Source organism: Sparus aurata, chromosome 11 (assembly GCF_900880675.1).
Source record: "Sparus aurata chromosome 11, fSpaAur1.1, whole genome shotgun sequence".
NCBI lineage: Eukaryota > Metazoa > Chordata > Actinopteri > Spariformes > Sparidae > Sparus > Sparus aurata.
The window spans coordinates 31273233-31291706 of record NC_044197.1 but is presented as its reverse complement, the minus strand read 5'-3'; the positions used below and the strand labels follow the sequence as shown (position 1 = coordinate 31291706).

Sequence of the window (18474 nt, the reverse complement as noted above, 5' to 3'; positions counted from 1 at the left end):
ATGAGCTGTGTGTGACTCACAGTGGTGCCCATCCGGTCCAGAGTGTCCTCGTTGATGGGGTAGCGGAGCCTCATCTTGCGGTACAGAGGATGTTTCTCGTAGTAGCTCACAAGGTCGACGAGGCTCTCAAACTCAGCCGAGCTGCCCAACATGAAGAGACGACCTTCCTGCTGGATACGACAGTGTTTGATCTTTCCCTCCGCTCTACAGACAGAGGGACAGTGAAGGAACAATTACCACAAAAAGAAAGATTTTTTGTTTTTTCTGGTTTCAAAGATTTAACGGTTGATGTTGTTGTCATGTTATTGTTTGGACTACCTGAAGGAGATGGCGTAGGAGTTGTGTTCACTACGTTTTCGCACCAAGAAAGCTCCGTCTCTGGGGACACGCATCAGCATGTGTTCAGCCTGAACACGGGACAGACTGGAGTGGTACCACCTGGAAAATGGCCAATCGTTTTGTAACAAACTAATATCACCTATTTTATTTGTACTTTTCTGCTGTTCTCCAGAGGAGAAGGATGACTGTGACATATTTGCAGACATTAATCACTCACTCTCTGCTCTCGTGTGCGTTGGGCTGTGGTACGGGGCTGCCAAGCCTCATCTCGAACTCATTGCAGCGCAGAGGTGTGTCTCTGTAGTGGCAGATGAGGCGGTAGAGGCTGTCGAACACCAGGTTGTCAGTCAGGTAGAAGCGGGTGGAGCCAGACTCCTGACGAGAATGGATCCTGCAGTGCTGGACTCGACCTGAGCGCCTGAAAGCGGAGGAACAGGAGTGGGTCAGTACATTGATTGCAGCTCATCTGGCGTAAACTGACAACAAATAATTTAAACTCTCCTTTCTTTTGTCTGCTGGAAGAAAAAAGACAAAATAGAGGAAGAGGGTGTCCTGTGTTGTTACTGACCAGAACGAGAGGGTGTAGTCTCCGACAAACGTCTCACTCTCCCGGACGAGGAAGGTGCCGTCTTTGGCCCCGCCCTCACAGTAGTCCTGCAGGAGCTTCTCGGCCACTTGTCGACCATCACGCCCTCCGCCCAGCTTCCCGTGGAACCAGCGCTCCGCACAGTGCTGATCGTTGTTGTTACACTCCTGGACAAGAAACAGACAGAAATCTGCATCATCTTTACCTGATTAAGAGCAGCATCACCAACACAACTGTCATCATAATCATCATCATCGTCATCATCATCATCATCATCATCATCATCATCATCATCTACCTCTTTTGCTTCCTCGTCTTCCTCTTCATCAGCTGTCTGGTAGTGAGATGTCTCCTCTGAGTAATAAATCTTATTACTGGTCAGGACAAAGTAGTGTGGAGTCCACGTCTGTAAATCATACATTAGAAATGCAGATTAGTAACATCATGCAAAACCCCGACTCTGTGTATTATAAATGAAAACCTAAAGTCAGGCAATTGGAAACACGCACGTGGTCAATGGGGTCCTCGAGGTAAAGGATGCCATTCTTCAGAGAGTTGCTAATGTCATTTTCAGAGTAGCTGGCTGATGACACCTCTTCATAAAGTGTGCCCTCCACCAGTTTCTTGTGCTGCAGCACAGTGGGAAAACATGAGACACAGTGTGTGACTTGTGACATGCAAATAATTTTCCACCAGTTCAGACTAACTTCCCCTCGTCCACCATTTTTGAATTGATGTCACAGTCTTTTTCAAGGATGCGGTAATTCAACCTTGGCTTCTTCAGAAGAGTTGTGGTTGGTTGTAAGCCACCTCACAGCCAAATTAAATAAAAGCTGGATAGTAATCTAGTGCCTGGATACTTTTAAGGGTTTAGCCCACAAAAGTGGGTATATATTGGAGGGCCTGAAACTGAGCCGTGATGACTACTTTTGTAGGACAATGGTCCCAGAATTACCTTTGATAAACAGTAGTGTTATCATACAAGACCCTTTTATGACACCGATAGCATGATAATATACCAAAATAATGCAAGTACGCCTTTTCAAAGTGCGTTCAATGTTTAACTCTTGGTCTCATTCAGTGGTTCTCAAATTTGCAGCTAATTCCCCCCTCCAGGTGCAACAAAACACTACTTTTAACAGTACAACCACATGTGCACATATCAGCAGGCCCAAAGAGAGAAGATTTTGTTTTGTTTTCTGAAGCGATCCAGAAGTAAAATCTATGGTGTGTTCCTTTAATTTAAAAAGACTATTTTCATTTAAGATAATAATGATTGTTTTTAAGCAAAAGAAGAAAAACAGAACATTAAAACAACCTCAAATTATCTCAAGCAGGCTGAAAGACATAATCAGTACTTAGTTCCTCAGCATTAAATCTAACTTTAACCACATGTCACACAACATGCAGAAGATGAGCTGCAATCCAACTTCTTTAAGCTCTGCAGAAAATCTCTTCCCTTTGTTTAGAGAATTCTGTGGCTGCAGTTTTTGCGTGGGCCTCCCTATCAGTGATGCTGGCTCAATGCTACATATGTGTGTGTTTGTCTCTGTACCTTGATGAGGATCTTCCTGCGGAGCTGGTGGGGTGAGGGGAGCTCCTCAGCGTTGTTGTCGACCGGCTTGGTGAGCAGAAGGTCTCCAAATACCTTTTTAAAGTGTGTGGCCATATTCCTCTGTTGGACCACACTGCAGTGGTCCTCAATGGACAAGATGACAGGATACCTGCACAAACACAGTGGCAGGAAGTAAAGAGGTTGGACATTTAATTTTACATTTATTTTTTTTATTTTTTACTGCCGTCTGCAAGTTGTTCCATTTCTAAAAAACAGCAATAGCAATGGAGAGGGATAAGACAGACTTTTAGACTTTTAAAACCGAACCGTGTATTCCTTCTTAAACCACTTACTCAGATGTGACAAAGGCATGTTCTTTAATGGTGTGCAGCACATCCAGGAATTTGATCTTGGAGGTTAAAGTGTGGCCATGGTAGATGATTGGCAGGTCGTCAGGTCCATCCCAGCAGTCCACTATCATAAAAAAAGACATAACAGATTTAGTTACAAACCTCTCCTGAAATGTATTTACTCTGAAGACTACAAAAGAAATCTGAACACGAAGCAACACTGCTATTGCTTATAGGGCCAGAGTTTAAGGGTGTATTGCCAAAGATATCTGCATAATCAGCTAAATATCAACCTCACAGTAACAGGCCCTGTGGATTTCATGAATAAACCATTTAACTTCTCTTGAGAGTTAAAGTCAAATGCTGGAAGCTCTTACATTCAATGCAGCGGCAGCCCATCCTCAGGCAGCGGGCGTAGGCTTCTAGAGATGATTCACTGGAGAACTGGTCACCTGTCAGGTAGCTGAGAGAACAAGAACATGGAAGAGTTCACAACAGCAGAGGAGGAATTCTTACTGAGGAAATGTAACTATTTGCTGTCTTACTGAGAGTAAGGTAACAATATATGTGAGACTTCTCACTATTGTTAAATGTGGTTGGCCAGTTATTACCATGTTAAAGATACTATTTGGGATGGCAGCTGACTTGTCCTACAATCCCAAATTGTCAGTTTTTGACAATTTGAGAGTGAGACTCAAAAATACAATGCCATACAAATAGCACCTTTAATCACTTATTCAATAAAATGTTACGAAAAGACAAAATGGTATAAAATAGGAAATAAAATGCCCCCAAACATACATAAATTGAAAAGTCATTAATTGCTTATCACAATTTGTCACAATTGGTGGTGGATTTTCAGCTAATTTACTTATTGTCTGGTCAGCTATTTGTCTCAGAATTACAATTGTTGTAAGCACAACATCAGCCCAGTTTAAAAGTGCACTATGTAGTTTTTGGGAAGACATCAGAGGAGAAAAACCTTTGATTGATTTTCCTGCTTTAACTAAATAATAAAACCGTCTTCATATTCATGAATGAATAAACAAACTAAATGTAAAGGACAATGCAATTTCACACTATTTTACTTTAACTGTTTGTATGAGGCGGACCCTGTCACCCTTCTGCCACCCAAACAGTCTTCCAGGGCCTTATTTTTCTCTGAAAACAGCGTTTTTATTCACTTATGGAAAAGCTAAATATTTCTGAGAAAAAAGCAGATTTATGAAAATGTGGTGTTTAAATCAATAACAAGACAACACAGGGCTCCTTTAGGGTTAGTGTGCCTTTTGTGTGGTCTAAGACATGGGAACATCTGAGACACAACCGTTGAGACTTACGTGTTGTGTGAGGAGGAGATCCAATACTGAGACAGTGGCCTTTTCATGTCATCAGGAACAACAGTTGAAAGTCGCGGGTCATATACAGAGTTCTCTTTCGAGTACAGGAATGTCAGGAACTACAAACAGAAATGTAACATGATCAGACTGTAAGGCTGGAAAAAGTCTCTGCAGTTTCTTTCAGTTTTTGTGCACATTTGTGTTTTTGGTACCTCATCCAGTTGTAGCATGGGCTCAGGCTGCGGTCCCCCTCTCATGTAGCCCATCAGGAACTCTCTGACACGACTGAGATCTGACGCCCAGGAGTCCTGAGACAAGCCCCATAAACAAGTGAGCACAAAGCAGTTTTAAGAGAACAATTTAGTGTTGTTCTGGGCAGTGGATTTGTACCTTCTGGTCCATCTGCAAAAACTTCTGGAAGTCATAGAGGGAGATCTGACAAAGCTCCGGTCTGTCAACATTCCTACAAACACAACGGTTTTCAAGATGTCAGACAGAGGAGGAATAAAGTTAAAGAAATGTTCAACTGAATGAGACAGAAGACATGATACATATAGCATCTGTCCGGCAACTATTCTTTATAAATCTAACCACGCCAATTCTAACAATGCCATTTTTCAGGTTAGTGCTCCATAAGGTTAAGCAAAAGGTTTAACATCCATAGAGGCAGGAAAAACTAAGTACCATTAAAATGTCAAAAACGCCTGGAAATCTCACTTTCCTGAAAACCAAAACCATCCTTGGGACACTGATAAGTTAAACTGGACAGGTAGAGGAACAGGAGTGGGGGACGTGAAAACAAAGGAGTGGAGGTAAAGGTGCATGTGGAGAGACTCACCGCAGAGGGAAGGAGAGCTCCAGCTGCTCAATAACCTGGGGACAGGAGGGGAGGAACCAGGTGACGGACAGATGGGAGGGAGCCAGGTGAAGCATAAACAGTTAAAGACAAAGTGAGCGTGGTGTGGTGCGAGAGCAAAAGTACTCAAATGCAAAACTGAAGCCCCTTTAATTCAGAAAATTAAGTAAAATTTTTCTTTAACCATTAACCATTACATTTTTTAGATAATCTTAGGAATTTGGAAAAACAGGGTAACCATTTTTTTTCTCAAGACAACACATTACTCTTCCATGGATTAGCGCCTGTTATTTGATTTTCATGTCATATGGAAGTAAACAGAAAGCTATAGCTGCCTGGAACGTGAAAAAAATGCATATATATTCAAAAAATACTTTACACGCAGAGCATAAATGTAAAGTGCACATGACTTGCAATTAAGGATTTAATATATGGACTCTGACTGGGACAGCATCAAAATCAGTGCTCGTTCCTCTAAGAGTCTGAAAGCATAGCTTGCAATGGAGGATTCTTCCATTGTGATATGACTTCTTTCTATAAATAAAGGATTTGAGTACTTCTTCCGAGATTTTGTTTGTGAGCAAAACCAAATCAACACTCACACTCTTCTGAGCGTCAAACATCAGTGTCCTGTAGAGCTGTGCGAAGTTGGGGTATGACAGATCGGTCCTGGCCTCCACCTCCTGTGTAAACATGGAGGATGTGAGTTAGTGAGAAACGACACAGCGCTGTGGTCGAGTTATAACATCCAGGAGAGGACGTTCAGAGGTGGGTGGAAATATAAGACAGGGGAAACCACTCTTTCTTCATGCACTGGTAAATTCTGAGATCTGGGGTTATTTGCTAACATCTCTTCTTGCAGAATAGAGGAAAGAAAACTGCACATAATACATAGTTAAGTGTCTACCTTAGCCCAAGCAAACAAGTGCACATTTAATTAGATGACCTCAGTTGCATAATTAAACAATACATATTAGAAAAATTGTAAAACAAAATTAAATCCTCTTAATGTTAATAATCAACTTTGGAAGTTAATAGTGATATCTATTATTAATGTCTGAAAATGTTGTGAATCGTGCAATACGTATCTTTCAAGGCTGTTTTTTCTCAATATTTTTCCGTCACTCTCCAAAAATCTCCACTTAAGAAGCACTTTCATCCACCAAACTCTACAGTTTTATTCCTATCCATATTCTGAAGGTTGCTACAGAGTGTTCTATTTGTGTATCATTCATAAGCTGATTTATAGAATAATTTATTCCTAAAAAATATTATTATCATTTTTATTTTTTTTTATTTTTTTTGCTCTTGACAGTATTTATGGAGTGATAAAAAGAGATATCTAAATTTCCCTCTGTAAAAACCTTTCACTCCAATATGCCAACAAAATGAAACATGCATTTTGATCCTGTTTTTATCTAATTCATGTTACTTATCTGGATCAGATTTCTGGCCCAGGAAATCATATAAAATAATGCATTTTCAGCTAGATAAAGCCGAATTTGCAATATTTAAACATACAGTTTTCAGAAAACTTGCACTATAAAAAATAATTAGTTAGAAATGTTACCATATTCACCTGCAGCGTCTCCAATAAAGACTAAAGACTGACCTGTAGCTTGTCTTTGAGGAAGCGCATGTTGGGGACTCTGTAGTTGATCTGGGGCAGCAGAGCTTTCACATCCTTCACCGTGATGCTGCAAAAAACAACGAGGAAAGATGCATTAAAGGAGTTTCTCTGAGAACGCACTGAAGTAGACCGGATAATTCCAACAAAGAAAAACTATTTGACTTGGCACCTGTAGAAACCCGATGATAATTCATGTGTTTTCACCAGGAGATGGCACTGTATGGTTTGGCGAGCTAAAGTCTCCAGATTCCTAGGCTGAGTGTGAGGAATCATGTAAAGTTTTCGTTGTTTAGGCTCAGGAGGGATGACAAGGTGACACGTCTTGTACTTGTCTTTTCACTTAATATACTACAACAGCTGTTAGAGGAACAATTCAGCATTGGTTGTGCTCTTTTAGAGGAATTTGTGGCCAATATAAAAAATTGCAAGTAGGCTACTGTCAGCCGAAGTCTTAAATTAATAAAATGAATGGTTGTTATGCTTTCATATATTTGATTGGTTTAAATGTATAACATCTTTTTTTATATTAGTAAAGTCATGACAGTGCAACAGATTGCTTTTCCATATCAAAAACTCTTCAACAGTAGAGGTTGTTATGGGCTATATATATATATATATATATATAAAATACTTTTTCCATTTTTCCCTGAGCACGTCTTGTCCATGCTGGCTTAAAAGTTGAGCCGTTTCCACGGTGAAAAATTAGCCTGTAAGATCAAGTTTTAAGCCAAAGCAGAGTCCTTAAAATGCCCAGAAGAATCCATGACAACTGGAAAAACTCAGTGATGTGATATGATGAAAAGGTCCTCATTGCAAAAAAAAGAAAACAATGTTAAATGTCAGGCAGCAAAAGTTGTCAAACAGTTCACATGTAATTACAGTAAAATACTATATATATATATACTATATGTATATATTAATACATATAATTCAACCATACGTTACATAATACATAGTATTAAGCACATTTTAAAGCTGTTACAGTAATCCATTGTTGATGTGTACACAGTATTTTACTCTATGGGAACGGGTTGGCAACTTTTGCTGCCAGACACTTCATTTACTTACTATTTTTTAAAGCGTGGACCTTCTCGTTATATCACATGATGTTCAACAGTTGAGGGAATTTGTCCAGTTGTATATAATTTCTGATGATTTTAAGGACTCTATTTGTCTTGAAAGTCAAGCTTAAAGTTTCATGGGAGTGTGATGTGAAAAAGCAATTTGGTGTACTGTCATGAGATATTACATATTTAAACCAATCAATCTTAAGTATTGTTTATACATTTTGAGCATTTAAGACTTAGGCTGACAGAAATCACAACAAATATAAACTGGGAGAACTCATTTCACAGTAATTCATTTATGTACAGTATTTCAGTGTAATTTTACAGAACTGCTTGGCAAATTCTGCTGCCGCACATTTGACCTTTTTGCTTGTCACCAGGTGGTGACACTGTTTTGTCAAGTTTTTATTGAACAAACTGCTTAGAAGTTGTTGCAGTTCCTTCTGCAGAGTCGCTAATGGCTTTACCGCTACATGTATTTTTTTTCTAGGACCAACAGCACATGGATAATCACTTCTGCTGATTAACAAAACACGTGCAACCATCCGGCGTCAGCGAGGGAGCGAGAAAAGCAGGTAAAGTCAAATAAAACCAGGTCAGTGCTCTGTGGCAGGGAGGATCTTTCGGGGTCAATGACCGCAGTCGATGCCAGGTCTGATTTGTCTCCACCCACTTCCCTCTGTCTAGCTACTGTTGCTGCTATTTTCACAGGAGACAGGAAGTTGCCCTCTCCCAACCCAACGCATCACTTCCTGGCGCTTATCAGGCGGTGGCAGGCTATTTGTCCTGGAGCGGCTTCCACCCAAACAGAAGCTTATTAATGAAAGCACGAGAGAGAGAGAGTGTGTGTGTGTGTGTGATATGTATGTATGAGTCTCATGCTGTGGGTTTGTGTGTCAGGCTGTGGGATATGGAGAACCACAAGTGTCACCAAAATAGTAATAAAGCATTTAACTGATTGTACAATAAAAAAAGGCTTTAATACATTAATTTGTAAGTCTTTTTTTGGCCTCAGTGCATTAAGTGACAGTGTCATTACACATTTTTGTACATATACAGACATATACACATATGTATTAGGGCTGTCAAACGATTAATTTTTTTAATCGCGATTAATCGCATTTTGTCCATAGTTAACTCGCGATTAATCGCAAATTAATCGCGATTTTTTTGGCACATTTTTTTCTGTTCTAAATGTACCTTGATGTATTTTTTAATGTTCTTAATACTTTTAACAACATAAGAAAGGGCAAATATGCTTGCATTATGAACATTTTTGGCGGGGGGGGGGGGGGGCTCTCTGCATCTGCCCTGTGTTTGGCTTGCAAGTGATATTTGAGACTCAATGTACTTCGATGGTAACTCATTTCATGTCGATAGTACATGCAGATAACTTTTGTCCTATCGACCGAACCATCTGGCTGTTTCGAAAGTAGTTTGCCGTTCATACCGTAAATGACCAAATAATATACGGGTTTCAATTATCCACAGGGTCCCTTTAAACGCCGGTGCAGATGTATATTTTGGTAAATAACCGCCGGTTCCAAATAAATGTCGGGTCTAATTTTTTATTTTTTTTTTAAAATTAAGGAAGAAGAGGTGTCCACTGACACTGCACGTTTTTCTTCTTCGCCTTTTTCACGCAGTGTGCTGCTTTCTGTCAGTCAGTATCACACTGATGATCGCCATGGCTCCGGTGCAGCAAAACAATAAAAAGTACCACTTGAAATTCAAACTTTCTGTTAAAATATGCAGAGGAAAACTCGGGAGAAGCAGCCGCTAGATGTTTCTCTGTCGACCAGAAGAGAGTGAGAGAAACGGAGCTTGAGCGTCTGTCCGAGGAGGACAACAACAAGGCCAGGCTGCCTGCTGGAGGGAGGAAGAAGGCTAGCGAGGAGCCTGAGATAAACATGCGGGATGAGTTATCAGCAAACGGGCACGCCACGAGAGAGTGTCCCGCAGAATGATCAGGGTGATGGAGAAACAAATGTCCGCCACCGTGAGTGACAGCAGAGATGAGGAGTTTGCAGCGAGTGCTGGTTGGCTGAATCGTTTCCTCCGCCGCAACAACTTCACTTACAGAAGGATGCCAGAGAATTCACCGAGAAGCTGGAGAAGTTTGTAATTTTCATCCAGGATTATTGTGAGAAAGGAATTAAACGCCTGTCCCAAATTGCCTTTTGGTCTGTTAAGTGATTGAAACAACTAAACCCCCCGGCTATTATTTGGTATTTTACGGTAAGTCCTTTCTCCATTTCCTCACTTTTCAGTCCATCGTGTTTTTCCCGAACCGCCAACCCTGCTGCATCTTCTTCTGATTCCCTTTCTGCCACCCTCTGGATCAAGACTACAGGTGCCACTGACGGCCGTAAATCTTTCAATGCGCGTTTTGTTTTTTGTTTTTTTATACCGAGCTTTAATCGCGCGTTAAAAAAATTAACGGCGTTAAGAGGATGTTGCGTTAACGCGTTATTAACGCGTTAACGCGTTATAACGCGTAACTTTGACAGCCCTAATATATATATATATATATACATATATATACATATATATACATATACATATACATATATATACATACATATATACATACATATATACATACATATACACATACATATATATATATATATATATATATATATGTGTGTATATATGTATGTATATGTACAAAAATGTGTATGTATATATATAAAATGTGTATGTATATATATTATATATACATACACATACATTAATTCATCTTTTTATTGCCCTTAACAATATTTAAAAAATGAATTACTTTGTCATTTAGTGTATTTATTTAAAAGATTAATAAATTAATCTGTAAAGTAATTTATTAATGCTTTCTATTGTACAATGAGTTAAATGCTTTATGACCATTTACATGATACTCGGTCCTCAACAGTGGGGGGTTAAGGTCCCTGACAGGGCTCTCACACACTTTGATCACATCTGGATCTGGTTTCACCTCCACGTTCCACCTGCTGTGACCGACCAGCCAATGAGCATCCATCACAAGCTGCTTTTACAGCTACTATTGAGTGTTGACATGTTTGTGGTGAGTCACCCACCTGCCCTCATGGTTCCTGTCCATGACCTCAAACTGTTTCCTCAGCCACCTACAGAGGGAGGGGTTGAGAAAGAGAAAACATGAATCGGAGAGGGTGATTATTACAAGGAGCCAAGCTGAAAAGAAATTAAATAGAAATCACATGTTTCCTGGAGAACACGAGCATGATTGCAATGACTAAAAATGCATTAATGTAAGAAAATCACTAAATGTCATATGTTAATTTTGTCTCGTATGTGTAAATATGAATATGGTCCATTATCTAGATAAAGAAGAATAGAAGAATACTCTATTTTGTATGATTTCCCAGGCCAGAAAGGTGAACATTAGATAAACACATGATTAAAATTCTGCTGTTCTCCAGTTACTAGTGCTCAGACAAAGTTGACAGGATGTCATTTAATATAAACATACAGACTAGAAGTGTCCTAACACGTCCACAAACACTTGAAAAAAAAAGCAAACATGCAAAGCAGCTTTGGCACCATTAAAGTTTATATTTCTGTACACTTTCTCCTTTTAGCAAAAGGTTGTAGGTGAGCACTGACAGTTTGAACTGGGTCTTTGTCAAACATGGCAAAAAAAAAAGTCTCATTCATGTGATCTGCTCCCCAAACAGTTTACACAACTGTCATAAACAGACAAAATTAGCTATTTCATTTCCTCTGACCATTTCCAAACTTATACTGCTAACATTATGTCAACAACAAAACGGTCCAGCACATCCTCACAACCTCTCTCTGTTCAGCTGCTCACACCACAGAAGCCAAAACTGCCTCCGCACATTCATCTGAGGTAAATATTTTCATCCTAAAACAAATGTTTGTCCTGTCCTCCGACCAGCACCTCCCTTTCCCGTCCAGGTTGCTACTTCTTTTGATGTGACCAGATTGTTATGTCCATTCAGGACGAATGAATTGGTGTTCTTTTGGTAATGCCTAGCTGCATGTGTAGTGCGCAGCTGTTGTTGTCTGAAGTTTTAAGTTTCGTTTTGGTTGAAAGTAAACGGAGTTGAGTGCAGAACCTCTCGTCCAGCGTCCTCTTTATATTCAACACAGATATCACTTCATCACACAAACAGAGGGTGGAGGGACGCGTTAAGAGTTTTATAAACACACAAATAAATATTTCAGCAGTGCACGTTAACGCCTTCACCCATAACTGATCACTTCCATTATAACTTTGACAAAATAAGCTGAGGGGTTTAATAATCAACTCACTGTTCCAACACTAAGTGCAGGCTACTAACTTTTCGTATTTCGTTGTCAAGCCTACATGGAGGAAGTTATTGTCATTTAAGTATTCCTTTCCATTATTTTCTGTGTGCATGAAGAACAGTCGTACAGGTCAACACACCTGTCAATCTGTTGTGGTGCGGGCGCTCTTTGAGTGTCAGTCATCAGCCAGTTGAGACCAGTGATCCACATGGTGACCTCCTCCTCACTGAACGCTGCAGAGACACAAAGAGAGATGATACAGGGGAAAAACGTCTAACAAGTGTTGGACACTGGCGACTGAATCCTTTAAATGTCAGAAAAGTCAGCTAAAATAAATATTCATTTAAAGGTTCAATATGTAAGAACTGTCCAGGTCATAATCAAAACAAATTTGGGGAATCATGTCACTGCCTGCTAACTGCAGCTGACGGTTGCCTGTTAGCTCAGATAGTAATGCAGCTGGCTGTCCAGATTGGGAGCTTGGATCACTGGGGGGCTCATGTTGCTTATACCACTATCACAGTAGTTTTGGACCAGGACTAGGGCTTAAAAAGCTCATTCCAATCTTTTGTAGTCTTATTTTTTGTAGTCTTGTCCATTATATTTATTGAGTTATGATAACATTAATCTTGAAAGTAATAAATGAGACAGAGAAGCACAGAGATCAATTACGCCAATCAACTTGGCTGGAAAAACAACCTGCACCTGAAATGATGGTGATAATCCCTCATTCCACAGAAAAACTGTATGCACACTATGGTAAGCACAGTAGGTCAAATTTGAACTACAAAGTATGTTAACAGTAGATGGACAATTTGGGTAATATCTGATAATGTGTTGGTTTTTCTTGACCCACAACAGAGATGTTAATGCGTTCAAGACCTCAGAAATATGCTTAAAAACTACCATTTCATTTTTTGGACTGCTACTATCAATTAGTTAAATACTCACTCTGTCAATTATGTTCTGGATTAATCAATTAGTTGCATCGCCTATTGAATGTCAGAAAATGGGGAAAAATGTCGATCTTAGTGTCATCGGCAAACATTTTGTTTTGCCCAAAACACAAAAATGTACTGTTTACTGTCATAGAGGAGGATAGAACATCTAGAAAATATTCACATTTAAGAAGTTGGATTAAAAAAAATTTGGATGTTTTTTTTATTGAAACATTACTTAAACTGATAAACCAATTATTCAAACAGTTGGCAAGTAATTGAATAATTGACAAGTTATGGATTAATCATTGCAGCTGTAGTTATTATTACTGCGAGAACTGAAAAACTATAAACATTAGACCCAAGGTGGTAAAACCAAATGAATCCTTATGATAACCTGCCTAAGATACATGTTCTTTTTATATGAAAGTTAATAAAGCAACTCATAAGCTAAACTTATTCTCACTGTGAGTTGTCTACCTAGGAAAACATAACTTTGTTTTAATCCCACATAAAGTCTTTACTTTGTTGAAATACGTTCTGAAAAGAAAGGAAATGTAGTGAGACCTCTAATAGACAGGACTGTGAAAAAAGTGTATACACACTGACCAGCCAAGCTGAGCGTCCTGAGGCGAAACTCTAGACCGTATAGCACGATGAAGCAGTGGGCGGTGTCCAGTTTACGTGCCTCCTCCGGGTAGCGCTCAAAGTCACGGGAGCCCTTCCCCAACCGTAGCTCCCGGATCTCCCGTATGTCGACTGAAGGAGGGAGGGAGAGAGAGAGGAAGGAAGGAAGGATAGTGTTGCATGAAGACAAATATGCACGACCATAAATCACACTTTGGCACGTTGTTCATTTCCCTGCCAAACACACAGAAATCTGCTGCCAGAGAGCTGAACAAATGTACTGTGTGTGCCGTCCACAGAGGCCAAAAACAGACGCATAAACATTTCAGCTGTTGGTAGCAGGATGCTCGAAAGTCTGCAGAGGTTTTTAACCAAACTAGGTTTTCCTTCACACTCATCTGAGAAAGAATCCCACAACCTCATAGCTGAAGAGTGTTGAACCAACTGAATTGGATCCCTGAATTAACAAAGTGAAGCCCTACAATTGATGGGCTACAGTCTGCTTGTGCACTATAAGGACTAAATTGCACTAATTTTATTAATGAAACGTGTTTATTGAGGCTGCTTTCAGCTTTACCTCAGTTTAGTTTGAGCCTCACATCTAGAGGGTTGGATGAAATGGCTCACATGTAATCTCGATTATAAAATCAGATATCCAATCTCCAGTGAACACATCACAAAAGATTGACAAGCTATCTTGGACCAATCAGAGATGACTGAACACATCTATAGAGCCCAACAGTGACCACCCACTTTTTTAACGGCTCTGGTTCCGGAAGTGAATTCCTTCTCTCCATTGATATTTCATAAAATCCTTACATGAAGAGTTTTAAGGCTGGAACCAAGCCAATAAACGAAGAGACGAATCGTGACCATAACGCATTTAATTCGGAGCAAAAACAATTTTGGAAAACGGAAAAAAAGCAAAGGTACAAGACACCACTGAAATCTACGATAGTTTACCACAGAGCTACCATGATTTCAACTTCTGACCTGCTGCGTTTTCAATTGTAGCTGTAACTAGCGAACATGAAATTCGTGGGTTCTGTAAACATCTCCATGGTAACAGCGAGCTCCACCAATCAGAGATGTTGATGTTTCACTATATAATATAAAAGGATAATATAATAGGATTGTGGGTAGTGTAGTACTTTTCCAAGACATCACAAATAAAACATGTTTTACTTTAAACAAGGTTGATATCATACAGACTTGTGGCTTCTACCGCATCATATACCATCGTTTCACAATCTCGTAACTCGTAGTAAGTCTACTTTGGATGGTTACGACATTATGGCCAATAATCAAAATCCTCTATTCAGAATATGAATGGCATTTTGCACTTCCAGAACCACACCGTTGAGCTCTATTCTCACCCCCCTCCTCCAGTCTTGTGTTTGCAAAGAGACAGAATAAGCATCTTGTGGGAGCACTGCTAACAGGGTCTGTGAAAAGACTGAAAAAGTTGATGAGACTTAAGGAAATACCAATTAATCTTGACAGTATATGATCGACGCTGTTTGGTATGACTTTCACAAAGTACTTGTGGAGTATCTTTGGACAAGGCGAATTAGCACAGTTGCTAGCTCCAGCGCTAGTAGCCTTAGCTAATAGCCTAAGCTAGTAGCCTTAGCTAATAGCTATTAGCTCTGACAGTGGTCGGACAGTGGTTACTTTGACATAGCCTTTATGTTGTGTAAGTGTAGAAAGTAAGGTTCAAAGCCTACACAGTGTGTTATTTTGTAATTAAAGGTCCATATTAATGCATTTTGTGTGATTTGAAAAAGGTAGAAAATTACTACTGATAGGCTAATAAAAGAATATTCTTCCTCCCCCTAATGTGACTTAGTGTGCATTCAGGTTAAAGGGTGAACCCAAGACAGACACTTTGCAATAAGGTACAAAGTTGAATTTAGAACAATTGCTAATGTGATATCAACTGTGGTTCAACTGAACGGTGGTTCAACTCAACCGTGGCTCAACACAACTGGTGTTACTACTGTCATTGTAAGTGGAATCAATATTTTGTTTTGTATGTTTAAACTTTCATGTTATCTGTAAGTTTCATGTTATCTGTAAGTAGCCGGCACACTTCAAAATCAAACCTTACATCTTTGAGTCTCATTTAGACATTTCACTCTGCTCCAGCAGCCGAACCTGCTGGTCCTTTACCAGTGGCGGTTCTAGACCAGTTTTAATAGGGGGGCCAGGTTGGGGCCTGCTTTTTTTGGGGGGGGCACGTACAACCCGGAAAAAAGGACAAATCCCTCATTCAGACAAAGCAGTGTTTACAATTTCAGCAATTATGATTGGGTAGTAAACTGCTGAGACACTTTATTTCAGCCTTTCCCTTCAGAAAAAAATCATTGCGAGAAATCTGTCATTGTATTATTGATGCAGACTCCCTGTCAGGGGGGCCACAGGGGGGTCCAGACTCAGAGTTACGGGGGCACTGGCCCCTGTTGCCCCCCCCCCAGAACCGCCCCTGTCCTTTACGCACTATAATATTCATTCATCACCTATTAGTCTCCCATAAACCTCTTGTGTCTCATCACCTATTGTCATGATATAGTTTCATTAACTTGAATTTGTTTTACCTGGTCATAATTTGTGAATGCCTCCTATTGGCTGTGGGCTCTATACCAGTGTTTGTTTGGAGCTTTGATGAAGACCCATGTCAAAACATGTTGGCTTTTTAAAATGTAATTTAATCCAATTCTTATTTCATTATTACTCTTCTATTTTTCTGTCTACATGTTACTGTATATGTGTGCAGGGCAAGCTGTCCCCTTGTGGGATTAATAAATGTCTGAATCTGAATTATCATGCTAACATTCAATAATCAACACTAAATACAAATTACAACTGAAGCTGAAGGGCAAGTCAGTAGTTTAACTAATAACAACAAACTGGGTGAGGAAAGGTGGCCCAGTGATCCTGGAACTCATCCAGCTGTCATTAAAGTTGCTCTATACAGTACATATACAGTATATATTGTGTAGTTAGTACAGCTGACTGAAGCCCTGTTAGTGTCAGTCACAACACTGGAGAAGAGGAGGATCTGATTTAGTGTTCCAATAGTACACAATCCCAAAACTAATAAAATGAAGTCAAAAATACTCAAAACAGATTCAGTGGTATGCAGTTTTTATTTAAAGGTGTAAATGCAGGATCTATTTTATTATTTCATTCATAAAGTTCTTTTGTCCCCTAAACCTTCAATTTTAGGGAAAACAAAGATATTAAATTCAGGTATAAAGGAACTGCAAGTTTACATTCTAATGTCTGTACCACTACTCAAAATGAGGGATACTGGGATATGGGTGCATTTATGTGCATGGGTATACGTTATTTTTGGGAACCAAAACACAAAAGTATTCAGATATGTCACAACAAACAATCGAGTAAAACACTAGAATATCCCAATATCTCTTTCTCACTGAGTTGTGTATGTTGGTATTAAAGTTTATTTATGTTTGTTTGATTTATTAAGTTTGCACTGGTGTGACAAAGGTATTTCAAGCCAAAAATAAAGCTTTACTTTTTACAACAAATCTTTTTTTTAAACTGAGAGAACACTTAAAATTTGCACTTGTGTCCGGTTTTGTCTGCTTATTTTTACATTCAGTAAATAATAAATGAAATTAAGTGTCATTCCGAGATTATTCAGGAGCAAAAGGGTTAACAGAGTGGCCGAGTCAGGCGACCAACCACAGAGTATGATGTAAACTCTGGACTCCACTTTGACACTTGCAGCAGTCGACACACCCACAAAGAAAACCCTGGCTTATTGACTTAGCAGATGTCTTGTGCAAACACACAAACATACACTCATAGATGCCCTGCAATTCACACACCAAACACAAGCACACACACACAATTGAAGAGAAAGTGAGTCCTTTAGGCCTGGCTGCTCTTCTCAACTACAGAGAAATTACAGAGGAATAAAGTCGAGACTACAGAGCCTTGTGTCGTTTTATATCAAACCTCCCACTAGGATCAAGTTATGTGCAACAGGTAGATAAAGAACAATCCGAGCCTGTTGCTGGTCTTTATCTGGGCCAAAGCAAGTCGAGAAACCTGGTTCCTATCTAAACCTCCTGCATGTGGAGATGACAGGGAGCACATTTGGCATGAGATTAAGAGAGGGCCATTATTTTCAGATGGAAATGTGTCCATACTTCAGTGGGAGAGGGTTCAGAGCTGGAGGCGGCAGAAGAACATATAAGTGAGTTCTTAGACACAGATGACCTGCTCTATAATGTTTCAAGGAGAAAACTGCAACAAATCCTACAAATCACAGTACATTCATGTTACACAACTGCCTGATGATAATATCATTTAATTGTCTAATTTTCAACAAATCCCACCAAGAAACAAGCAACACCTAAAGTTAAAATGAATGTATTCACTATGAAGTATCATCTGTGTATCAAAGCCTGATCCATTTTTTTGACCTAAGACAGAAGTGCCATAACATGTTTCAACAAAAGTAGTTATTGTGACAGTAGATGCCGTCCGTTTTTGTTTATAAAGCTGCACATTAGCTTTAGCAAAGCAGCAACAAATGTGTGTGCATGTGCGTGTGTGTTATAAAAGCAAGTACATCTTCAGCCTTATTGATAACTCTATCAGGCTTTGGTAAATGATTTATTAGGCATAACAGCCTCTAATCTCACCTCTTTGAACCAACGAAAAGTGTTTACTCTGATTCTCGTTTGCTCTTAGTCTTATCAGATATTACCTGATCTAACTTTCCAGTTGTGCCTGCCAAACAAATCTCAACATTCAAAGCGGCTGTTTTTTTTCTTGGAGCTCAATAATTTGGTAATTTCAGACAGACACGCTTTTATAAACAGCCATTTTGTCTCGAACATCAAGGTGTTTGAGAAATGT

At 39.5% G+C, this 18474-nt stretch overlaps 1 protein-coding gene across 2 annotated transcripts in view; it reads right to left on the bottom strand.

Moving 5' to 3' along the window:
* Window positions 1-18474, bottom strand: part of LOC115591465 (1-phosphatidylinositol 4,5-bisphosphate phosphodiesterase gamma-1-like) — a 37743-nt gene that overhangs the window by 9381 nt on the left and 9888 nt on the right. For both annotated transcript variants that reach the window (XM_030433515.1, XM_030433514.1), the window contains exons 2-19: window positions 13561-13710; window positions 12153-12246; window positions 10798-10845; window positions 6639-6723; window positions 5629-5709; window positions 5009-5043; window positions 4561-4633; window positions 4383-4478; window positions 4171-4289; window positions 3208-3293; window positions 2834-2954; window positions 2481-2649; window positions 1435-1554; window positions 1224-1331; window positions 908-1092; window positions 557-757; window positions 319-438; window positions 21-204 (exon numbers count right to left, since the gene is read on the bottom strand). In XM_030433515.1, coding sequence (XP_030289375.1) covers window positions 21-204; window positions 319-438; window positions 557-757; window positions 908-1092; window positions 1224-1331; window positions 1435-1554; window positions 2481-2649; window positions 2834-2954; window positions 3208-3293; window positions 4171-4289; window positions 4383-4478; window positions 4561-4633; window positions 5009-5043; window positions 5629-5709; window positions 6639-6723; window positions 10798-10845; window positions 12153-12246; window positions 13561-13710 — 2075 coding nt within the window. The remainder of the gene's footprint in view (window positions 1-20; window positions 205-318; window positions 439-556; window positions 758-907; window positions 1093-1223; window positions 1332-1434; window positions 1555-2480; window positions 2650-2833; window positions 2955-3207; window positions 3294-4170; window positions 4290-4382; window positions 4479-4560; window positions 4634-5008; window positions 5044-5628; window positions 5710-6638; window positions 6724-10797; window positions 10846-12152; window positions 12247-13560; window positions 13711-18474) is intronic.